The sequence below is a fragment of the Mustela nivalis genome (assembly GCF_964662115.1).
Source record: "Mustela nivalis genome assembly, chromosome: 10".
Classification (NCBI taxonomy): Eukaryota; Metazoa; Chordata; class Mammalia; order Carnivora; family Mustelidae; genus Mustela; species Mustela nivalis.
Genome location: NC_139029.1, coordinates 40,091,549 through 40,117,348, shown reverse-complemented (window position 1 = coordinate 40,117,348; position 25,800 = coordinate 40,091,549). Strand labels below are relative to the sequence as shown.

Genomic DNA, 25,800 nt, shown 5'->3' with positions numbered 1-25,800 from the left:
CTATCTGTAGAATTTGTGATGCCTTCTATTGAAGCTGCTCTTTAATAGTAGATTGACTGACTGCATAAGCCTCTTGGCCTCATTTTCCTCATCTGTAAAGTGAGGGGTTGATCTGGTTTAGTTTTTCAGTACTGAGATTCCCTAATGAATTTGTACCTCATTTTGGAAGATGTGTATCGTTTGAATCTTATCATATGGTAATTCTTTGTATCTTTTTCATTTAGACAAGGAAAATTTCCTTCAGGAGTTGGGCTGTGATCACAACTTTAGCATATGGGAATTGTGTTGCCAGATTGGTGGAAAAATAAAGGCCCTTTCCTCCTCTGTTGGGGGTGGCTTGCTTATTTAATCTTAACATTCATTTATTAAGGACCTGCTATGTGCCAGACATTATCTTGAGGGCTAGGGAACCAAAGATGAATATCCATGGATTGTGGCCTCCAGAAGTATGTAGTCTTCTGAAATAGACATATTATTACAGAAATAAAAGCATTACTGAAATGGTTGCTTTAGCTATACTGAATTATATGTAGTTCCCCGAACAGTCATTCTTAGTCCCTTCAATTCTCCCACTTTCCTAGACTTCTTTTTCCTTTCCTCTCAAACCACCAATACTCAGCTAATGATTTTGCTTATTACTTCACTGAGAAAACTGAAGAAATCAAAAGAGAACTTCTGCATACTCCCACCACCACCTGCTGCTATCTCATATAGTCTGCCTTGATGCCTGCTTTCATAAAGGAACTTCCCAAGTTGCTATCTAATTTTCTCCACTTGGGTATTTAATCCCATCCATTCTTATTTATTCTGTAACACTGCTCTAGCACCTCTTCTCTTTCCTTCCTTAAGTTAGCAATTTTTCATCTGTAAGCAAACATGCTTTTATTTCTCCCATTTTGAATAAAAATATGGATATCATTTCCCTTCCCAGCGATTCCTTTGTACCCTTTACCAGTAAAACTTCTTGAAGGAATTGTTCATATTCATTATTTCCAATATCAGTTTCCTTTTAACTCACTGTAATCAGGCTTTGACCCTTATCAACCTACCAAAATTTGTATTGTCAATATCATTTATCTTCCATGTTACTAAATCCAGTTGTTGCTTCTCAATTTTTTTTTTAAGATTTTATTTATTTATTTGACAGACAGAAATCACAAGTAGGCGGAGAGGCAGACAGAGAGAGAGAGAGAGGAGGAAGCAGGCTCCCCGCTGAGCAGAGAGCCTGATGTGGGGCTTGATCCCAGAACCCTGGGATCATGTCCTGAGCTGAAGGCAGAGGCTTTAACCCACTGAGCCACCCAGGCGCCCCTGCTTCTCAATTTTTATATTTTTTGATGTATCAGCAATATTTACCAGTGGATTACTCTGAAAAATTTCTTAACTTGACTTTCAGGATAGCACACCCATGGCTGATTATTTCTTCTCAGTCTTTGTCGCTGGTTTCTCCTTTCCACTTGAATCTCTTAATGTTGGCATGCTTCAGGGCTCAGTCCCTGATCCCTTCGCCTTTCTTCTGCATCTTCACTCTGTTGGTGATCTTATCCAGTTGCATGGCTCTTACATACTATCTGTATAATACTCTCTAATTTAAGTCGTCAGCCAAACCACACTCCTGAAATTCTATAGTTGTTTGCAATTACCTTTTTAATGTCGCTTCTTAGATGTCTTAAACTTAACATGCCGAAAACTGGACTCCTGGTCTTCCTCTTTCTCCACAAGCAGTGTTCACATCTAAATTGATGGCACTTCGTCCTTTCAGATGATCAGTCAGAAGCCTTGGAGTCATCTTTTACTTCTCTCTTTTATACCCTGTATCAAGACTGTCAGGAAATCCTGTCATTTTTATTTCAAAATATATTTAGAATTTGACCACTTCTCACCACCTGCACTGTTAACATGCTTGTCCTAGCCACTATCATCTTTGACTTGGATTACTACTGTAGTCTCATAATGAGTTTCTCTGTATCTACCATTGTTCTTTATACAGTTAATCCTTGAATAACACGGATTTAAACTGTGCATGTCCACTTATGTGGATTATTTTTTAATATAGTCTAGTACTATAAATGTATTTTTCTCTTATAATTTTCTTAACATTTTCTCTAGCTTACTCTGAGAAGACAGTACATGATAAATATAACATATAAAATATGTATTGGTTGACTACATAATCAGTAAGCCTTTTGGCTAACAGCATATATCACTGGTTAAGTTTTGAGGGAGTCAAAAGTTAATATGTAGATTTGACCTCATAAGGGTCTGTGTGCCCCTAACCCCTGTGTCATTCAGGAGCCAACTATAGTCTGTTCTCAGCACAACAATCAAAATGGTTCTTCAGAGGCACCTGGGTGGCTCAGTGGGTTAAAGCTTCTGCTTTCGGCTCAGGTCATGATCCCAGGGTCCTGGGATCGAGCTCCACATAGGGCTCTCTGCTCAGCAGGGAGCCTGCTTCCCTTCCTCTTCTCTGCCTGCCTCTCTGCCTGCCTCTCTGCCTGCCTCTCTGCCTACTTGTAATCTCGGTCTGTCAAATAAATTAAAAAAAAAAAATTTTTTTTTAAAAATGGTTCTTCAGAAACTTAAGTCATATCATGTCCTTCCTTCTCTCCACACTCAAAATGCTTCAATTGCTCCTCATTTAATTTAGAATACAAATTGAGGAGTCCTTACTGACTAGTCCTTTGCTTTCTCTTCTCTTCTTCTCCTTTCTCTGCTACTCTAGCTTTCATGGTTTTATTTTTAAAGCTAGTAACACTTCTAGTTAGTTTGTTTGCTCTATCTATTCCCTATTCCTAGAATGCTTTTCCCTCTTCTTCAAATCATACCTTTTTAATAAGAGCTGTCTTGACCATGCTATTTAACACTGAAACCATGTCATACTCCCATTCTTCCAATTCATTTTTTACTAAACCTACTCAACTTCTTTTCATTTCCACAGCACTTTGCTTTTTCTAACTTGCTATGTAATTTACTTGTTTTTTGTTATCTTCCTCCTCTGGAAAGGAAGATCCAGTAAGGCAAGGATCTTGAGGTTTTTTTTCACAGATATAGCCCAAGTGCCTGGCACATAGTAGACACTGGATGAATAATCATAGAATTGAATGAATGGATGACTGTTTATGTTCTTTAGTGGTCATTTTTAGCTAATTCCTTTAGAATTCAGATATTCTCTTCTTTTGTTTAAACCCCCCTAATTTAGAGGACCATGTTAGCACACAGTCTTTACTTTAATTGTTAAATTATCTCTTCCTTTCCTAATACTCTGTGAAGTAGGATCTCTCCTTATATGAATGGCAGTATGGTAGGTAGAGTGATTAGCAACATGAATTCAGTAGCCAGGTGGTCCTGAGTAAAATCCTTTTCCTGTATTATCTACCTTATAGAGTTGTTAGAAGTAATAGTAACTGTATGTGCAACACTTAAAAAGAGTGAATGATGCAGAGTGACCATTATGTTTAAGTGTGAACGCTCATTATTTTTTTATATCCCCAGTACAGTGCCAGGGACATAGTAGGTTCTAAATAAATGTTTGCTGAATGAAGGAATTAGCTTTTAAAAGCCCAGGGCACGCACTTAGATTTTTAAAGTAATTACCAGAACAAGGAGCTGCAGTAATTGTTATGCAGTGGTTTGCAACCTTGGCTGCACAGGAGAATCACTTAGGGGGCTTTAAAAATCCCATTGCCCAGGTCAGTTAAATCAGAATCTTGGGAAAGGTATGGGAGGTAGGAATGGTATGGAGCTTAGGTACTAGTGTATTTTAATGTTCCCAATGTGATCTGATATAGCCAAGGTTGAGAATCACTGGTTTAATTGAAAAAACCATAAAATTCTTGGAGTCCGTGAACTAGGACTGTGTTCCCAGCTGTGTAAGTTACTTCTTTATGCCTCAGTTTTTGGAAAAGTAATGTCTGAGAGCTTTTAAAATGAAAATTCAGTGATTTCTGTAGTTCTGTGAAACCTAAATGAAAAGTATTTTTTCTTTTCCAGTCTCCTTTAACATTGGGAACACCAAATCAGGTATCCTTGGGGCAGTTGTGGTTAGAGCTGCTAAAATTTTACACACTGGATTTTGCTTTGGAAGAATATGTCATATGTGTACGGATACAAGATATTTTAACAAGAGAAAACAAAAACTGGCCTAAAAGGCGAATAGCTATTGAAGGTGAGATGATATGTTATATTTCATTTGGAGAATATGTTTTTGTGCCACTCATCTTTTGTTTCTAATACAGTGTTATAAATTATATCTCTGGCTTTGTAGCACTGTATATGCCACTAGGTTGTCGTTATATATGTCAAGTAAATTCTTTATCAAGTCATGATAGTTTTATAAGATTAATAATTTTAAGGTTTCAAAACTATAAATATATTGTTTGGGTTATTAGCTTATTACATGCCTTTATTTTTATTTCTTAATTCTTTTGAAAATTTTCAAAAATATAGGAAAATAGAGAAATTACTCAAAATAGTCTTAGAATATTCGTGTAAGTTTCTGTCATAAAGTTATGTTAAAATGTAATTTGAAAATCTGGTTTTTCCATTGTCTTCTAAAGTACCTCATCTCTATGGAATGTGTAAGTCACTGGAGTGTATATTGAGAACATAATCACTGGTGTTGGAGTAGAGTTGTATGGTGACAGATGGAAGCTACACTTGGGGAGAGTACAGCGTAACTATAGAGTTGTTGGATCACTATGTTGTGCAGCTGAAACTATAATGTAACATTGTCAGCTATACTTCAAAAACATTTTTAAAAAAAGTGCCTCAGTTGTTAAATATGTCTAAGCCAAAGAGAAGAGAGATTGATTTGGGAAAAAAAATTGTTGGTAAAAAAGTTTCACATGAAATCCCAAGAATATTAAGATTTTAGAATGCAAAGTAATAGAACGGTTTCTAGAAAACTTATATCATGCAGCATTTTACTTTTTACAGATTGGGAACTGAATTTCTGTCCATCATTGTAGTCTGTTTAGACTTTATATTCTTCTGTTCCCTGTCCTCTGTTGGCCTTCTGTAGAACCCACAGATACTCTTATACACTCAAAAATGTACTTAAATCTTATACACTTACATATAGTAAATAAATGAGCTCTAAAGCTTGTAGCTGTCATAATTGGTCTTCTCGTCTTTTTCTTTTTCCTCTTCTAGAAGGAGAGCGAAAATATTTGGGTTTAGGTAACATCCTGTAGACTTAGATAACAGCAAAAAGTAACAGATACCCAAACATTAACAATCTGAAGCCTGCCTGTTAATTCTTTTACTTGGTGATCTTCAGTAGTGGAGAAAATGTGTATCTTTTGGGTGTCATTTGTTTTTTTGTATTTATTTATATTATTATATTATTATATATATTATATTAAATTTTTGTATTTAAAGCTTATAAAATCCAAAAACTGCTAAGCATTTTCGAGGTCTTTTATATTTTCTTAATAATGAGGATGTAGTTGTTATAAACCTTTTCAGCATACCCATTTTAGACTGGACCAAATTTAAATTTTGGTTTAATTTTCTTTTTTTTTTAAAGGATTTATTTATGTAACAAATCACAAGTAGGCAGAGAGCAGAGAGAGAGAGAGAGGGGGAAGCAGGCTCCCCGCTGAGCAGAAAGCCACATGCGTTGATGTGGGGCTTGATCCCAGGACCCTCAGATCATGACCTGAGTGGAAGGCAGAGGCTTAACCCACTGAGCCACCCAGGCACCCCAAATTTTACTTTCTTAGATCTCTTTTTTCCTGCTTTTTTATTTTTCCTTATTTCTCCCTTTAATTTTCTGATTTCACTGAAATTAAATATAAAAATCACATTTTTTAACTTGAAGCTTTGAAAATTTTAGATTATATTTTTTTCTTTAAATTGCAAGGAGAATGTAGCTAAAGAATATTGTGACGAGATAAAAATTATGAATGGGTCCTGGAGGAGGCTTGAAAAAGTTCATCTAATGACAGCCTAGGAAGGCATAACAGTCTGCCTTTACCAGTTTTATCATTGAAATTTTTAAATTACTGAGCTGGTGTCCTTGGCCAACCTCTCATTAATTACCCTTGTTATTATTCTTTTCTCTTTTCCCCTTAGCATTTTTATTTTATGACAGAAACAAAGGAAAAGATGTTTGCTGTTTGTATTTCCCATACTCATTTTACAGGAACTCCCACTTAGACTTTAGGTTAGGAAAGGTTTGGGAAATTGTACTCTGCTGATAGTATAGCAGTTCAAATCTGTTTGAGTAAGCTTGGAATTGTAGTTTGTTAGTAGATACTTAGCAACTGACCATTTCCTTTCTTACTAGATCCATTTTCAGTCAAGAGGAATGTTGCACGGAGCTTAAACAGCCAGCTTGTTTATGAATATGTTGTGGAGAGATTCAGGGCAGCTTATCGCTATTTCGCCTGTCCTCAGAGGAAGGGTGGAAATAAATCTACAGTGGATTCCATGAAAAAAGAGAAGGTGAAAATAAGCAATAAGAAACCAGTGAAGTCTGACAATTTGGCATCCAGTTGTTGCATTCTACTTGGAGAAAGCACAGAAAAAATAAATGCAGAAAGAGGTCAACCTGATAAATATGATGAAATGGAATGTACATCGCAGAGATGTATTACTGAAGATAACAGTTTGTTGGTAAATGAACTAGATTTGGCTGAACTTGGACAGGAATCTTCCTGTCTTTCTACCAGTGAAGGCAGTGAATTAGAGCCAAAATCAAATAAGAAACAAGATGATTTAGCACCTTCAGAAACTTGTTTAAAAAAGGAACTCAGCCAGTATAATTGTGTTGATTATAAATCCCCTGACCCAGATGAATCTGTTGGTACAGACTGCAGGTCAAATACAGAAACCGAGAGTTCACATCTCATTGTGAGCACTGACACATCTGCTACCTCTTGCAACTGCAAAGCTACAGAAGATGCTTCTAACCTTAATGATGATGATAACCACCCCACCCAGGAATTATATTATGTGTTTGATAAGTTTATTTTAACCTCTGGCAAGGTAGGATACAGTTTGTAAACAATTTGTAAGATTTTGTGGGTTTTTTTTTTTAACAACTGTATTTGTAGTTTTTAGATTCAGAAATGTAAAAATAGCTCCGTGATGGTAGGCTGTTATATTTTGGTGTATATTTTCACTTTTCCTTTTTACATTTTTCCCTGTAGTTGTCTTTAAGGAATGTATATAAAACCCCAAAAGGTTTCAAAATTCTTATTACTAGTTGGTTTATTTCACGTTCTCATATAAAAGGATTCATCAAATATTTTGTGAAAATCAGTTTGTCAGAGGCCGCATGTATTTTAAAATTTTATTTATGCTTATTTTTTCTTCCACAAAGAAGAATATAAGGTTTGTAAATTCTAATAGTATTTTACTTTAAAGTTTTGTTTGTTTTTTTGACATGGGGTGAGTGAATATAAATTTAATAAAGATAGATGAGCAGAAACTAAGATCAGGAACCAAAAATATGAAGAGTCCAGATTCTGTCTCTGCCATTGAGCTTTTCTTTGGGTGTTGGCATATCCTTTATAAATTAATGAAGTCTTAACTTTCCTACTTTTAAAGTGCGATAATCTGAACTTTAACTTGATAAATTGTGGAAATCAAAATACCTCAGTAACAGAATAGAAGCAGCAACTACTTTGTTAATGAAAGAAAGTTATAACTAAGTCACATAGCTTCAAATATAGTATACATAATTGATATATCAGCACCCAAGATGAAAGATTATATAGATCATGTGTAAACCAAGTAGAATATTTTTTTGAAAACCTAGAAAGTTATCCAGTTTTATTGTTTTTATCAATAACTAGTTATTGACAAGCTTTAAAATTTTTAACCTAATTACTAAACTGTGTTTCTTCATTCTTTGTAAGGATATATCTATTGCATTTTTTTTTTTTAGGTTGCAGTATTTAGGACGTGTGGATTGTTGAAAGAATGAATTGAATGAATTAAATGGCAGGTTTTTAGAAAAGCCTCAATTCTATAACTGCAGTTTACATTTTTTGTTCTCTATATTTTTTCCCTCTGGAAGTTCCTTTTCTGGAATTTAAATATGTCATTTTAAAAAGTTTTGAAAAGCTAATAAAATTCCTGTGGCATTGGTAATTAGATCATAGCACAGCATTCCAACAAGTAGAGGTTTCTGTATATAATTTGCATCAGAGTTCATGGCTAGGTAAATGTTCATGGTAATCCTGGAGGATGAGGCTCTCTGGGATTTAGGCACTTTACAATAAAGAAAAGAATAATGCTCTTCCTTCACCATATGTTTTGCTCAGCTAGTTGGGATGCATTACTGTTTTAACTACCTGGCTGGTAGTCCTGGAATACATTTTAAATGGTGGTTTGCAATTAACTTTATGGCTGTTGCGTAAAAGTTACTCCTTTTATGAAGTGAAGTTATTTTTTGAGTTCAGCCCTACAGTTTGGTTTCTTGAGTATCTTTCTAATGTAATAAATTGAACCAACTAGCCAGGTGAGGGTTTTATAGTTGATTGACTACGAAGATAGATACTGTTTGGAGTGCAATGAAAGGTGCCACTTGAAATTTCTTTATAATCTACTTTGTTATGTTAAAGATCTCAGAGGGTTAAATTAATGCACATATTCATCTTGGGAGCTGACCGAAATGTTTGCATTAACCCATACTATTGCATCTTCTAGTATTTTCTGTATCGTACATCTCTGGGTAAATCTGATCTTGATAATATCATTTTAGTAGGAAGAAGAGTTAAAGTGGTTGACTTAAAGTATGGTTTTTACATTTAACACTGCATTTAATTAATACTCTCTTGTTTTTTTTTAAACCTCCTGGAAGTACAGGTTATCAGAATTGATTTACATAAAAGAGTCTTTTTGGACCTGCTTTCTAAGTGATGATGAAGTTCCTCAATAGTTTATTAGATTATTAGATTATTTTTTTACCTTTGTATAGCCACCAACGATAGTATGCAGCATCTGCAAAAAAGATGGCCATTCAAAAAATGATTGCCCAGAGGATTTCAGGAAAATTGATCTAAAACCTCTACCACCAATGACAAATCGATTTCGGGAAATACTTGATTTAGTATGTAAAAGATGTTTTGGTAAGTCTTTCTACTAGAGCTTTTCTGAGTAGATTCTTTCCGTGGTTTTAAATATTTATTTTCTTATTTAAATACAGTTTGCTTACATGTTTTGGTAGAGGCTTTTTGGTCGTTTGTTTGTTTTTCTTGATAATTTAGAGACCCAGCAACAGACACTGACTAAATGCACAGCACTGTGGTACATGCTAATGGGAATACAGAGTCCGTATTATGTGTTGCTTTTAAAGAGCTTAGACTCTGGATCTGTGCTGTCTAATATGGTAGCCATTATTTAAATTTAATTGAAATAAAAACTAATTTCCTCGTTTTTACTAGCCACATCTCAAGTACTGAGTAGTTACATGTGGCTAGTAGTTAAACGTGGCTGCTGAATTAGACAGTCTAGAAGAACATTTCCATCATTGCAATGCTCTTCCGCAGTTCTGCTCTAGACGGATATATAATATTATGAAAATTGCTGTAATTGGAAGCAGAATATATTATATGCTATAGTAGTGGTAAACAAAATGCAGTACAAACTCAATTAGTTTTAACTGGAGTGGATCTTTTATAGATTTGGGAGATCATGCACAAAATTATAGGGTGTATAATTTCTTTGGGAGAAGTATTGCCTTGGATTTGGTAGAATAAAAGAAAGGTAATAGAGGGAGATAAGGCTATAATATTTTGGGAAGAGCCTTACATACCTTTATTCAACAAACATTCATGGTTACCTGGGATAAACCTTCACTCAGCAAACTTTTTTTTTTTTTTTAAATTATTTGCTGTGTCCCAGATAAGATAAATCTTCTGATGTCGTAGCATTTGGTTCCCCATCACAATATCTTTCCCCTACCTTTTCCTTTCCCAGCCTTTTGCCAGGCAACCACTTACCCTTTTTTAGTTACTATAAATTAGTTTGTATTTTCTAAAGTTCTATATGAATAGAATCACATAGAATATACTCTTTTCTGTGGTGGGATCCTGGCTTCTTTTGTTTAGCGTAATTATTTTGAGATTCATCCATGTTGTGATGTGTGTAAATGTTTCATTCATTTTTATTGCTGAGCTGTGTTTCGTTATATGGATGTGCCACAATTTGTTTACCATTCACCTGCTGATTTGTTTCTGACTTTCGGTTGTTACAAATAAATTTGCTTTGTACATTTGTGTGTGGGTCTGGGTAAAAGATACATCCTTTAAGTTCTTTTGGGTAATACCTGGGAGTTGAATAGCTGAATTGTGGCACATTTTTTTCTCCCAGCAGCTTTATTAAGATATAAGACATTACATTTATTTGTATTCATTCATTCATTTTTATATCTTTATGAATTCATGGATATTTTATACTTTGGGTTATGATCTTAATACTACAATGTTGTTCATATTGTTTCACATTTAGCTCTTTTATTTGGTACCCGGGACCTTTAATATACCCCCATCAGTGTGTGGGGTTTTTGTTTTGTTTTGTTTTTGGTTTTTTTGGTTGTTTATTTGTTCTTTTTTTTTTTTTTTTTCAAAGCCCTTCCTTACTTTCTGGCACTACAAGATGCTCCAGGCTCATCATGTATATTTTCCACCCCAGTCCTAGAATTAGATATATATCCAAAGAGCCCTGTTTCCTTTTATTAGAGAATGGAATTAGAAACCAGGATCCAGAAGCTAGGGTGCTTGCTGTTATTGGGTGTTGTTGCTTTTAGGCTCTCAGAAAATTATATGTATATACTTAGTATATGTTCGTATCTATAAAAATTTCTGTTATGTGACCATCTTACATTAAGTTAAACATGATTTTGTGCTGATGGCTCCAACTTGAATACATTACCATATAGCTCATTCAAGACTCTTCTGCTTTAAATTTCCCATTCCCTACAATGAGAAACGTGGCTGTCATCATCTGCTTTTTTATTTAATTGTTCCACTTAAATACAGTTGTATAACATTATCAGAACTGTTATCTAATACCCGTATGGGAAATAACTTTATCAGAGTACAGTACTTAGTGTGTATTCCTTTTGCCCTTAGTCTTAACAATCTCCACTCATTTTCAAAAAGTTATTTAGGCTAGTACCTTTTCCCTCACTCCCTTGAGTGAAGTTGTCTTACACATGTAGATTATTTTGGTATAGCCTGCATTCTATCCTGAGATTTCCCCAACCTCCTAGATGATTTTTTAAATTTGCATACTGTAAAGTTGACTTTGTGGTGCACAGTTTTGTGAATTTTGACAAGTGCGTTGTGTTATTTATTACCATTATAGTATCATACAGAATACTTTCACCACTTAAATAAAAAAAATATACACCTGTAATTCAGCTATAGGTGTACCTCGGAGATACTGTGGGTTAGGTTCCAGACCACCGCAATAAAATGAGTGTTGCAATAAAGTGAGTCAAATGAACTTGTTTCCTAGTGCACATAAAAGTTATGTTTACATTATACTGACATCTGGTAAGTGTGTATGTGTAATAGCATTATGTCTAAAGAAAAACAATTACTTTAATTAAAAAATACCTTATTGCTAAAAAATGTTAACTATCATCTGAGCTTTGAGTGAATTGTAATCTTTTTGTTTCTAGAGGGTCTTGCCTCAGTATTGGTGACTGTTGACTGACCAGGGTGGCTGTGGCAGTTTCTTTAAATAAGATAACAAGTTTGCCACATTGATTCTTCTGTCATGAATGGTTTCTGTAGCATGTGATGCTGTTAGGTAGCTATTTTGTTCACAGAAGTTCTTTCAAAATTGGAGTCAGTTTTAGCAACTATGTTTATCAACTTTATCAACTAAGTTGATGTAATATTCTAAATTCTTTGTTGTCATTTCAACAGTCTTCATGGTATCTTCAGGAATAGAGTCTATCTCAAGAAACCACTTTCTTTGCTTATCCATTAAAAACAGCTCCTTATCCATTCAATTCGTCTCATGAGATTGCAATAATTCAGTCACGTCTCCAGGCTCCATTTCTTATTCTAATTATCCGGCTCTGCACCACATCTGCAGTTACTTCCTCTTCTGAAGTCTCGAACCCCTCACAGTCATCATGAGGGTTGGAATCAACTTCTAAACTCCCCCCTTCTGAAGTCTCGAACCCCTCACAGTCATCATGAGGATTGGAATCAACTTCTAAACTCCCCCTGTTCATGTTACTATTTTGACTTCTTCCCATGAATCATAGATATTCTTAATGGTATCTAGAATGGTGACTCCTCTTCCAAAAGATTTTCTGTTTACTTTACACAGATACATAAGAGATAGCTATAATCTCACAAATGGATTTCTTAATAGGACATGAAAGTTGAAATGACTCCTTGATGCATGAACTGTGGAATAAATAGATGTTGGGTTAGCAGGCATGAAAACAACCCTAATGTTAATGTAGATCTCTGCCAGAGCTCTTGAGTGCCCAGGTGCAATGTCAATGAACAGTAATGTTGAATCTTTTTTTCTGCAATAGGTCTCAGCATTGGGCTTGAAATATTCAGTAAACCATGTTGCAGACAGTTGTGCTGTCATCCTGACTTTGTTCATTTATAAAACACAGGCATAGTAGATTAAGTATAATTCCTAGTGGTTCTAGGATTTTCAGTGTGGTAAATGAGCATTGGCTTTGGCTTAAAGATTCCAGGTACATTAACCCTTAACAAGAGGGTGTTAGCTTGCCATTTGAAGCTTTGAAGACAGGCGTTGATTCTTCCTGTCTAGCTATGGAAGTCCTAGATGGTATCTTCCAGTGTAAGGGTGTTTTGTCTACATTGAAGATCTGTTGTTTAGCGTGGCCACCTTCATTAATATCTCAACTAGATCTATTCTGTCACTTGCTGCTTCACATTGGACTTTTATGATATGCAAGTGGCTTTTTTTCTTAAACCTTATGAGCCCATTTCTGCTAGCTGCAAACTTTTTCTTCTGTAGCTTCCTCACCTCTCTCAGCCTTCATAGAATTGAAGAAAGTTAGGGCCTTGCTCTGAATTAGACTTTGGCTTAAGCGAGTATTGTGGCTAGTTTGATCTTCTATTTAGACCACTCACACTTTCTCCATATGAGCAGTAAGGCTGTTTCATGTTCATTTTTTTTTTTCTTAAAGTTATTTATTTATTTGAGAGAGAGAGAGAGAGAAAGCACAAGCAGGGGAAGTTGCAGAGGGAGAGGGAGAAGCAGGCTCCCCCGAGAAGGGATCTCAGTGCGGGGCTTGATCCCAGGACCTTGAGATCGTGACCTGAAGCTAAGGTAGATGTTTGACTGAGCCACCCAGGTGTCCCTCTTGCTGGTGTTCACTGGAGTAACGTTTTTAATTTCCTTTAAGAACTTTTCTTTTGCTTTCACAACTTGGCTGTTTGGTGAAAGAGGCCTAGCTTTCAGCCTATCTTGACTTTTGATATGCTTTCCTCCCTAAGCTTAATTATTTCTAGCTTTGGATATAAAGTGAGAGACATGATATATTTTTTTCCCACTTGAATAGTATAGGGGCCATTGTAAGGTTATTAATTGGCCTAATTTTGATATTGTTGTGTCTCAGAATAGAGAGGTCTGAGGAGAGGGAGAGAGATGGGGAGAATGGCCAGTCAGTGGAGCATTCAAAACACATACAACATTTATCGGTTAAGTTTGTTGTCTCATTTGGGTACAGTTTGTGACACTCCAGAATAGTTATAGTAGTATCATAAAGGTCACTGATTACATATCACCATAACAAGTACAGTAATAGTGAAAAGTTTGAAATACGAGAATTACTGGAATGTGACACAGACATAAGGTAAGCAAATGCTGGTTGGAGAAAAGGTGCTTATCAAACTTGCTCAGTGCAGGGTTGCCACAAAAATTCCATTTGTGAAAAAAACACAGTATCTGGGGCAAGAAAGTGAAGTGCAGTAAAATGAGGTATGAAGTATACCTGTATTCAACTTGCAATCCCAGATGCTACATTTGTTTTTCAAAAGCTGAATATTAGTTTAATTCGTTACAGTAAATTACTGCTTTGTTCCCCTTACTGTATTAACTCTTGGGGGTGAGTCTGGAGGAAGAGATTTAAAAAAAAAAAAAAAAGACTATTCTTGAGACTATGTTGTCTTATTTGGAAAAATAATATGAATATAAAGGAAATAACTAGAAAATTGAATGGCTACTATAAACTGGCAAGTGCTTTAGGGAATAAGAAAATTCACTTAAGTCATTTGAAGGCTGTGGATGGAAGATATGAATCTTGACATGTGGAGCATTCAGAACACATACAACATTTATCGGTTAAGTTTGTTGTCTCATTTGGGTACAGTTTGTGACACTGTACAGTTTGAGGAAACTGGGGCTTGAATGGGTCAGGTGCTTTACATAACAATATTGAGTATAGACTTAAAGGGAGGAAACGCAGGCATATGTGAAGAGAGCAGAACTTCTGAAGAAAACAATATTAAAGAATTTATAGAGGTAAATATATTTTGTAGGTATTTCATAGGGAAAATGAATATGTGTGAAATAATACATAAACCTATAAAAATTATTTTTCTGCTGTCCCCTGCCCCTTCCTTCCCCAGTAACATTTATGATTTTAAAGTCAGAGAAGTTAATAAATAATGAAATTTTAAGTAAAGAGTTGAGGGTAAAAAATTGAAGACCTTTTCAGATTCCATTTTCCTTACTTTTCTTTTTCCTTTTTCCTTTTTCTTTTTTTTAACTTAGATGAGTTATCACCACCCTTTTCTGAACAACACAACAGGGAGCAAATTTTAATTGGCTTGGAAAAGTTTATTCAAAAAGAATATGATGGTATGTCATATGTTAAAAATTGATTGCTTTTATTATTATAGCCACCTAGTCTGAGTTCTATTTAAAGTGTTCATTGAATGTTATGTTTTAGGTACTATTCTAGGCGCTGGGAATACAGTACCAATACAAAAGGTGAAAACTGCTTTTGGAAAGCTTATATTAAGAAGGGTAGACAGATAGTTAGCTAACAAATAGGTATATAATACAGTATCAGGAAATAATAAATGCTATTAAAATGTAGGAGTTAAAAGGATAGTGATGGGGAAGTTTTCTATACTGTTCTTTCTGATAAAGTGACATTTGAAGAGAGCCATGAATAATGTGAGGGAGCAAGTTATATGAATATCCAAGGAGAGAACATTCCAGAGAGTAAGAACAGCAAGTACAGATACCCCAAGATTGAATTATGTTCGTCATGTTTGAAGTCCACACAGGACCTCAATGTGGCTGCAGTGGAATGTGTGAGGTAGATTGTAACAGAAAGATGAGGTCTGAGAGGTAGCCTGGAGATTGAATCATTAGCCCTTAGAGGTATTGGTAGAAGGGTTTTAAATTTTGAGTATCTAATAAGAAGCTTCTGGAAGGTTTTAACACTTAAGTGATATGATCTGAGGGAATGAAGTATAGGTCCTTAAGAATAGAAGCAAGGGGAACAATTTAGGAGGCTGTGCATAAGTTCGGATGAGACATATAGTGTTCTGGAAGAGTCGATTAGAAGTGGTTAGAAATAGAACATATTTTGAAAGTAGAGTCAGTAGTATTTGCTGATGTTTTACATGGTAAATATGGGAGAAAAAAAGGAGTCAAGGATCATTTCAAGATTGTTACCTCAGTAGTTGGGTGATAGTATTTAATTGAGATAGCAAAATAGAAGTAGACTTGGGGTACAGAGGTGAAGAATCAAGGGTTATGTGGCCAAATATTTTAGAAAAGGATAAAGAGTTGATTTATACATCAGAATGAATTTGTACTTATAAAAGATAATATGTTATATCCTATAGGATTCCATATTCCATTATATTTGTTAGTATGTAAAGTACTGACCAAATCTAAGTCTGTTATATTAAACTCATGCACATTTTTATTTGCTGATGAACATAGCTTCTTTTATGTCTCTCAGTTGCCTTTTGAAATTTCAAGTTGGACATCAGAAATGAATTGGAGAATTAGGTTTCGAAAATGCAGAATTTCTTACCTAAGTATATAATCTAAAGAATTAATAGCAAGAGAAATCCAATCCAGTTAAGTGACAGCTTGCTTGAAGTGCTACCTGTTATTGAATGACACTAAATATGAAAAGATAACCCTATCATAATTTATATCAAATGGATTAATCATTCACTTTGGGAGAATTAAGTCTATGTATTAAGGTGATATTTGTAAAACTATTGGAATTGTGCCTGAAAAAAACTCGTTCATTTCCAAAAGATAAATCTCCAAATACTGAACTTCACTCTTAGTAGTGATGTGGAGAATGAAGAAAAGTAGATGGATTTATGAGATAGTTAAGTTGAAAGAAATTAATGGACTTGGTGACCGTTTGGATGTAGAAGCTGAGAGGGGGGTGCCGTGAACAGTTGAGTAGATAAAGATACTATTTGCTGAGAATGGGGATTATAAGAGCAATAGTAAATTTGAGGTAAAAAGCTTAAGGCTTAGTTTTGACTTGTTAATTTTATGATGTTTGTAGAAAAGTGGAAAAAGCAGTTGGAAACCAGGGTTGTGGGAACTTAGGCAAGAGATCTGGGCTTTAGTTGAATATTTTGGGAATTTCTCAGTATATCTGGCAATGGAAGGTATTTAAGCCATAAAAGTAGTTAAGATCATCTTGTGTTAGTCCGTTAGTGGGTAATAGAAGACTCCTCTTTCCTGCTAATTGTAAAACTTTTTACTTTTGTTTTTCTTTACTTAGAAAAGGCAAGATTGTGCTTATTTGGCTCTTCTAAGAATGGATTTGGATTTCGTGATAGTGATCTGGATATCTGTATGACCCTGGAAGGCCATGAAAATGCAGAGGTAAGAGTTAGTGTTTGGAAAGAGATGTAGAAGTTTATTTTCTTGCAGAATGTATTTTATGCGAGTGTATTTGAAAATTATGTATGTAGTATTGATAAAAGTATGGTGTCATTCTTTGTATAAATATATTAGCAATAATAGTATTTGAAATGTAAAAGCATTTAGCATTTTCATTTTAGAAGACATTCAGATGTCTAAGTAAATAAATTTACTTAAAATTCAGTAATTTTATATCACAAAAACCATGTCACTGAAAGTTAAAAGTGCTTTGTATTGAATTTTTGGAAAAAATTAATACACCATAGAGTTGTAGTTTTTTTCATTGGAACCAATGTGCAGCTGGTGCTACAGATCTCATTTCCTCTGTCTTTTCATATCTCTTCCATTAGGTGATATCTTTGTATCACTAGAAAATAAAAGTGGACATCTAATTTATAAATGGGTTGTGTTGTACAAGTTAATTGTAATTTGGGGGCACTTAGAACACATTTTTTTCTGTAAAGCAATGTTAACAAATGTTGTGTTCTAGGATAGCTTTTAGAAACTCATTTTGGGTGGGGAGGGGAACTAACATTTACTGAGGCCTCATTTCATTCTTAAAACCACCTTCGAGGTAGATAATTTCCCCCATTTTACAGATGAGGAAACTGAGGCTTTGAGAAATAAACTGACTTGCCCAAGTTCACACAGCTAGTAAATGTTGGAGCCGGGATTCGTACCCAGGTCTGTCTGACTCCACAGTTCATGCTCTTTCCATTGTATCTCACTGCTTCTCTGTAATTTATTTAACCCATAATGTAGCTGAAATATAGTACTAATAGTACAGTAGAATCTAACCTCTACTTTTGGAGTTTCACTGTGAGATGCCAGGAGCAGACCTTCCCCCAGAGCAGTCTTCAGCAGTGAGAGTGGGTACTTATGCTTTCTTTTTTCATGTACCATCAACAGTGGAAACAAGATTGTCCAAGCTCCAGTAAAGAAAGGGACTAATTGCATAGGGAACTATCCCAGGCCTTCCTAGCAGCAACTAGAAAGGAGGGGATCCCTATAGTTGCTCCTTCCTTTACCAACATATCTGTTGGAATTTATGTCTCAAAATCAGGGACTGCTTGCAAGATTGGGGTGTGGCCAAGCTTCTGGCATCTGTAGTGGTGTCAGTATAGCCTCTATTATACCATAAAAGAATTCAGCAGAGTAGTGTACCTATGCGTTTCTGAAAATTTTTTCAAAAGGTGGCTTTTAAATTGTTAGAACCAGAGTAAAGATGGCAGAGTACTGATGTCTGTAGATCCTTATTTCTGGCCCTACGAAATTATTTCTGGTATTAACGTTTTATCAAAAAAAAAAAAAAAAAGAAAAAATGGAAATATAAGTATTTTAGTTCTTCTTAACTAACTTCTGCTCAGTGCCATCTACTGGAAAGAGGCGCCCCTCTCCATTTTGAAGAGCAAGAATTGAAGGAATAGGAAATTATTTTACCCAGGGATGGAGGTTAGGGTTTAGATACCTTCTATATAAAAATGTAATAATCAGATTTCTGATCACTAAGGGTATGTCTGTTATATATCATCTTTGCCATTCACACTGAAAAGTTGAAGCAATGAAAAAGAATACATTCTCTTCCAGATGAGACATAGTTAAAACTTGTAATTTAGCACAAGTTGTATCCTTGCATAATAAATTTTATTATTTTAATTAGCAATTGTAGATTCCCTTGAAATCTTCAGGTTAAGCTGCAAGGTTAAGCTGCAATGATTACTGCTCTCCAGTACCAAAAAGAGCATGTTTGGGATATGCAAATGTGATTTTAGTAGTAAGTGTGGGCACTGATGTATATACTCTTCAGCTTAATCCAGTTAATTTATAATGCCATTATCTTTCCTACTCCTTGTATTGTGGTTATTGTTACCATATCAACTCTGCTGTCTCTGATTTTTTAAGAAATCTATATATTTAAATTTGCAGAGGTAAGAATTTTCTTGAAGAAGTAGGTGCTGGTAATTGGATTACTTTTCCTCATCAACATGATGACAAATAAATAGCTCACAGATTTGAAGTGCTTATTTTGTGTCAAGCATGCTGCTGAATGCTTTACATATATGTTTCATGTAATCCTTCCAACTACTTGATAGGGCAGGAATTTATAATTATTTGATTTTATAGACTAGTAATATGAGGCTCCAAGGGGTTAAGGATCTGGTCAAAGTCGCACAGCTAATTAATAATAATTAGTTGAAGACTGAATCCAGGTTTGTTTAAATTCGGAACCCATGTTCTTTTTTGTTTTTTTTTTTAAAGAACCCATGTTCTTAAACACTATTACTGTTTTGCCTTCACCAGATCCATCTCTAGTTATGTATTCACGTATTTGCAAACATTTTTCTCCTGTCTTTGTGCTTTTCACACTTTAATGTGAATGTCAGTTACCTGGGAATCTTGTTAAAATGTAAATTATAATTCGGTAGTTTAGGGTGGGGCCTGAGATTCTGCATTTCCATCGTTTCCAGATGGTAGCCTTACTGCAGGTCTCTAAACCATATACTTTGAGTAGCTTATACCTGGAGATTTTCAATGCTAGTATTAAATGCCTGATTAAAGTGAATTTGCATAAGGCCAAATTGAATTAGACAAACTTTATTATTTGTTTCTTTTGTTTTTTAGAAATTAAACTGTAAAGAAATAATTGAAAATTTGGCAAAAATTCTTAAGAGACATCCAGGTATGAATCTGAAGTTACAGCTTTAAAGCAACAAAATATTTTTTAGATTTATGAAAATTATTTAACCTAATGAAGTTTCTGTATTTGTTTGTTTTAAATCAGGTTTAAGAAACATTTTGCCTATAACTACTGCCAAAGTGCCTATAGTAAAATTTGAACATAGACGAAGTGGTTTAGAAGGTGATATCAGTTTATATAATACATTGGTAAGTTTCTCTTTCTGTATAGACCTAGGTATGTTTACACTTGTCATTTTAAAAGTTTATAGGTTAAAAAAAAAAAGTTCACAGATCGCTGACTATACATTTATGTTTAAAAGTTTTAAATAGCATTATAAGACAAAAATATTTTTAAGAATCATCTTGATAATTTCCTTCAGATTGAAGATTAGTTTTTGACTCATTTACAGGTATTTTAAGTTTTACAGTTATATATTATATTTGGAGTATATTATGTCTTTTTATCTGATAGATAAGTTTAATACATTTGAAATGTTTTCAGCTATGTAATTTTTTTCAGGCTCAACATAACACAAGAATGCTAGCTACTTATGCAGCTATTGATCCTAGAGTACAGTACTTGGGATATACTATGAAAGTGTTTGCAAAGGTATTTATGAACTAGTTAATGATCTCCTTTGTTATAGTACTCATGATAGTTAAAATGAAATATACTGGTGACAGACTTGTGAAAAATATCTTCTCAGTTTTGTTTATCTGAGCTTTTTAAAGGAAGCACTCAGTAGTAAATGATTTAAGTTTATACTTACTAGAGTAATGTCTTAGTTTTTTTCCTGTGTGTGCTTTATTCCCATGTGTAACACTTTAGTAGATTCTCAGTAGTAAAATTTCTCAATGCAGTAAAGATTTTCAGCCCCAGGTATGAGAATTGGCATATGATGCTACTTAAGAATCTCTGGGTTAAGACATCTGAGATTTCGGTTTAGTCATAAATTTTTCTGTCCAAGAAAACAAAAAAATCCCAATGAACTCTTGTTTTTCTCCTATTATAACACTTATAATACTGAATTCTGTTTTCTTTTTTTAGCTAAGTGTGTAAACTCAATGAAGATGGAGGCCCGTGTCCCCAGTTTAGTGTACCTGCTTTATGGGAGCTGCTCAATAAATAGTTAATTTTTTTAATGTGTTGGCGGAAGGCTCCTAGTAGCCAAGTGATTGGTTGCATTTTCATTTTGCTAAATCCACTCTTTTACAACAGGGAGACAGTACTTGTTTAGATATTTCCTATACATGTCTTTGTCAACAGAGGTCATCTTAGAAAAGAGTGGCATTTAGTCACATCCTCAAATTATATTTGATATGGCTAGTTTTCTAGATTTGCCTCACAGAATAACTTTAGCATAATGGTTCTGTACTTCAGTGGTGTTGTGGTTTTGAAACTTAAGTCTTTCATGTCAGAGAAATCATTCTTCCCCCTTTTATATATCAGCTAAAGTCTTACTCAGGGGAAGCCTCTGAGGATTCTTTTAGGGTTTATTTTTAATTAAAAATTTTGTTTGGAATAGTCAACTTATTCATGTGGTTCAGAATTCAAAAGGTCTAAAGGGATTTTTGGTGGAAGATCTCCCTTTCACACCTGTCTCCTAGCCAACCAGTGACTCAGCTGGTGTTAAAAGTTTGTTTGTATCCTCCCCAAAATACACCAGTATAAGCAAATACAAAAATTTCCTATCACCTTTTTATAACAGGTATAAATATACTAAGAAGAGTATTTTGTACTTTGCTTTTCTCACTGATCATAGATAGTGATGATCAGTGAGATACTAATAAGTGAGTATCTCTTGATACTAATTAGTATCTCACTGATTAGTATCAGTGATTATATCAGTGAGATACTAATAATAGATACTAATAAGTACTTCCTGTTAGTACACTAGAGCTTCCTTGTTCTTTTTTTTCCCTTTCTTGTTCATTTTTAATGGCTACACCCTATTCAGTTGTATAAATAGTCTTCAGTTGTTTAGAACCTGTACTTTATTGAGGAGTCTTAAGTTGTTTCTGACTTTTTGTTGTTGAAGCAGGGTTATGCTTAAAAAAACTTGTTTAGTTATTTCACATATTTTTTGGTGTTTGGTGTGTTTGCAGGATAAATTCTCAGAATTGCTAGTTTAAGTGAGATATACTTTTGTAATTCTGATATTATCAAATTACTCATAGATTTTATGCTAATTTATACAGTCTTCTGTAATGTATGAGAGTGCCTGTTTACCCATCTTCATAATAGTTTGTTATTTAACTTTTGGATATTTGATAGTTTGATGGGTTAAAAAGATAGTATCTCAGAGTAGTCAGTACTTCTGCATAAATAAGATTCTGAAGTTATATTTTCAATCACTGTTTTGTTTCTTCAGCGATGTGACATTGGAGATGCTTCCAGGGGAAGTTTATCTTCATATGCTTATATCCTTATGGTGCTGTACTTTCTGCAGCAGAGAAAACCACCTGTTATCCCAGTTCTACAAGAGGTAGGTGTTTAAGAAAACTGTAAAAGAGTTTCTTGTGAAAACATTAATCTAAACACAGTAGATCTTGATCAGTTTATGAGGTCATGAAGGATTTTTCTAGCATGGACATCCCAAGTTTTCTTCTTCCCTTAATGAATCACATAATGAATCTTTTTGAAAAATTTATTATGGAAGAATATAGATTACCCAAAGTTTTAGATAAACAAAACAAGTAAGTATCTTTTATAGCTTGTTTGTACTTCATAGTCTTAGAATGCTGCAAATGATTATGAAAGTCTTATAGCCATCCATGAATTCATGCATTATAGTCTTTCAGATGCAAATATAAAGTTTCTTCTCTCCATAGTATTCTCCCTGCTCCTGCCTGCCAAGGAACTTTGGTATATTCATGTGTATACTTTGGTTAACTTTGTGAATTTTGGTTGAGAGAAAACCCAAGGAAATTCTTCCTCATCTCTGTAAGGTCATGTTTATTTCATTAAGCATAAGAATGTACATCAGAAGAAACATTATACTACTATTCATTCAAATTTGGTGACTCATGGATTCCCTTTTTGTAGCCAATTTATACTGTGTAAAATAGGTTTAAAGGGGTTCTTAATCATCCCATCTGTTCCTCCTCATTCTTGGCACAAAGTGTATTTGCAAGTATTAGGGAGAATCCAGTTCTAAGTTCTTAGAAAGGTGATTATTTTGAGGTAAGAGAGAAACATTGGAATTGTTTGACACATCATATATTCTGACTTTACACAAACCAGTGGTCACAGCAGAGAAGAAAATCACAAAATAAGCAAGCCATACGGTGGATGTTAGATGGCCTTAGTAAGTTTTAAAAAGTTCTAATGAATGCCATGTACTTATAGCAGCATTTATTTCTTATTTTAAATTAACAGTGGAGAAGAAACAAAAATTTCAAATATCCTTTCCTGGCAGAAAATTTTAAGTTGCTAAATCTGTGTTGAGTGATGTGGTTTTTAACAAGGTTGTATATAGTAGGATATTTAAAATTTAAAATGAATTAATGAGGCCTGGCAAGGCCAAGGTCATTCTCTGTATTAGTCTAACTTGTTAAGGCTTTAAATTTGGGTGTCTTAAACGCATTATTATATAGGAATATCATAGCAGCCATTTACTATGATTTGTTATGACTTTGACAGAAAACTATGATTAACTAAAGTAGCACACAAATTTTGTTTTCAGGGTGGTTTTTCTGTGGGTGATTATATTGTCCATGAATGAGGAGCCATTCAGACAGTACTATATAATGCAAAGAGCGGGCATGATTTTAGAGCTAGAGCTTACGTGGTCTGATTCCTAATTCTGACATTGTGGCCTTCACTAAGATGCCTGCCACTAGTTTGAGTTTGAAATAATGTAATAATAGTATTGTTCACTAGTGATCTAAGGAACAGAGAAATCAAATGTCCTTGAATTATAGTAGGTGCTAAAGTAGGTGTTCATAAATGATGCTTGCTTTATCATCATCATTATTATTACTACTACTGTCATTAGCAGCTGTATTAATATTATTATTGGAAAAATGAAGGCAGGACTGCGGTAGCCAACTTCAAGAACTCTTCCATTATCTGCTTAACAGTGCTTGATGAAATGAGAGACAGTCCATGGAATGTTTTCCATCATAATGAGCTCTGATTGTGGGGGGCTTTGTGATACATATGAACTGATGATATATGGATTTTTGCTTCTGGCCTTTTTTGCTTGTCATATGGGACCCCATTGTCTTGCTCTGGCATCATTTAAGTATTGGTCATTGACATCGATCAACTTTTAAGGGTAAGGATATGTTTAATGAAGCTGTTGATCTTTGACTCCGTTTATAATTGAACCTAGACTTGAAGTGACTGGGTATAAGTAAGACTCTGCTAAGTGTATTTTTCATGGTTAATAATACAGAGTTCTTTAGGTCAAAAGGAGCTTTCCTAAGCAGAATGATTTTGCTGTATTCTAGAAAATCATAAGTAAAAATAAATTTTCATGTAAAAATTCTAAAAGAGGATTAAGCACTTGATACTATGAACTTCTATGTTTTCTTAGCTTATATTAGCTTAAAAATTACAACTGAATGGATGAATCTTGAGAGCAGTATGCTAAGTGATAAGTGAAGTAAACCAGTCACTAAAGACTAAATATTGTATGATTTCACTTATATAGGGTAGTCAGACTCATAGAAATGGAAAGTGGAATTGTGGTTTTTGGGGCCTAGGAGAGGGGGGAAAGGGGAATTATTGTTTAATAGTTCAGTTTCGTTTTTGCAAGATGAAAAGAATTCTGTGAATGGATGGTGATGATGGTGCTCAACAATATGAGTGTACTTAATGTCACTGAACTGAACACTTGTAAAATTTACCATCATAATCATTTTTGTTTTGTGTATTTTACAACTAAAAAATTTAAGTATTGCAGTTTAAATATAGCAGCAGATACTAAAGTATTACAATTAAATATGAAAGTAAATATGGAAAACATTCAGGGCCACTCCTTGTACAAATATGATTGTTCATGAGGTTTTAGGGAGGACTGAGTAGAACTCAAAACTCGAGTAAAGCATGATTGGTGTGGAGAGATAGAAATGGAAAGAGAAATTGTGTGTGTGTGTATGTAAGAGAAAGGGGAGTAGCAGTAATCCTTCTAAGGGCTGAAACAGTGGAAAGTTAGAAAGTGAAATATGAGAGCTCATTAAAAAAAATAGGCGAATCAGTCTTTAAATACCTTTCAAGGCCTACAGCGTCCCCTTCACTGTGTTACCAGCCAGCATAGTTGGGTTTGGATCATAGATTCTAGTCAAAATAAGAATTATATTAAAAAGAATCAAGGTCTAACAATGTAGCTTATATTATTCCCATGTAATACTTATAATAGCATCAATAAGGGTAAAATATTCTATAATGGTAAAATATTACACTTTGGGTTCTTTAATACCTTCATTTCTTTTTTCAGGGCAGATTTGTTGTAGGTATCAATATCTAATTGCACCCTCTCCCTTGTTTGTTTTATGAAGTGTCAGAATTTATGGTAGATAAGTGGTAACTGTATTTATGTTACACATAAATATAAAAGCAGCTGGGGCGTCTGGGTGGGTCAGTTAAGTGTCTAACTCTTGATTTGGGCTCAGATCATGATCTTAGGGTTGTGAGATAGAGCAGTGAGTTGGGTTCCATTGGGAGTCTGCTTGAGAGTCTCTTTGCCTCTGTCCTTCTGCCCCCTCCCTCCTCCTTTGCGGGCACTCACATGCTCACTCGCTCGCTTGCTCTCTTTTAAAAAAAAAAAAAGACAACTTCTTAGCTTAAGTTTCTGGAAACTTCACCTTTTTGTAAACGTGCTTCCAGAGCATGGCTGTATAAAGAACTTAAACTTGAGGGTGAAATTAGAGGGGCCAGACATGTTAATTTTGTAAATCACTGTGCCATCTAAAATGGAAGGGGTGATGTGGGCCACCTTATCTGATGGTTTGAAAGTATTTTCTGGTAAGCTCTAGGGGCTCATTAGAGTATGTGTGAGAAGTGAGATAAGGAAAAAATTGGGTATATTTTCTCCACTTAAGTTCTGTTAAAGTACCTTTGCTTTTATCTACTTTAAGCTTCCAGAAAGGTTCCATTTTAGGAAAAGATTCTACAGCTTAAAAGAAAAATGAAATTTGAAAACAACTGACCTAATTACTCTATAATCTGTCATTTTCATTGGGATAACAGTGAAGGGTTTAGGAGGGTGATGGTCTTTAGAATCACTACCAGGCAGGACT

The 25,800-nt window shown here is 34.5% G+C and overlaps 1 protein-coding gene and 1 long non-coding RNA gene across 37 annotated transcripts in view; one reads left to right on the top strand and one right to left on the bottom strand.

The window, feature by feature from the left end:
- TUT4 (terminal uridylyl transferase 4) overlaps positions 1-25,800 on the top strand; it is a 199,669-nt gene that overhangs the window by 154,927 nt on the left and 18,942 nt on the right. For all 36 annotated transcript variants that reach the window (XR_014299950.1, XR_014299951.1, XR_014299952.1 and 33 more), the window contains 9 exons: positions 3,991-4,165; positions 6,290-6,990; positions 8,930-9,080; positions 14,734-14,820; positions 16,733-16,836; positions 19,498-19,555; positions 19,658-19,761; positions 20,075-20,164; positions 21,927-22,040. Coding sequence is in view for 29 of the 36 variants with exons in the window: in XM_082688377.1 (XP_082544503.1) it covers positions 3,991-4,165; positions 6,290-6,990; positions 8,930-9,080; positions 14,734-14,820; positions 16,733-16,836; positions 19,498-19,555; positions 19,658-19,761; positions 20,075-20,164; positions 21,927-22,040 (1,584 nt within the window). In the remaining 7 variants the exon portion in view is untranslated. The remainder of the gene's footprint in view (positions 1-3,990; positions 4,166-6,289; positions 6,991-8,929; positions 9,081-14,733; positions 14,821-16,732; positions 16,837-19,497; positions 19,556-19,657; positions 19,762-20,074; positions 20,165-21,926; positions 22,041-25,800) is intronic.
- LOC309843156 lies at positions 10,515-14,438 on the bottom strand. Its single transcript, XR_014299975.1, has 2 exons — positions 12,182-14,438; positions 10,515-12,120 (listed from the first exon to the last, which is right to left on the bottom strand). It is a non-coding gene; the product is annotated as an uncharacterized lncRNA (long non-coding RNA).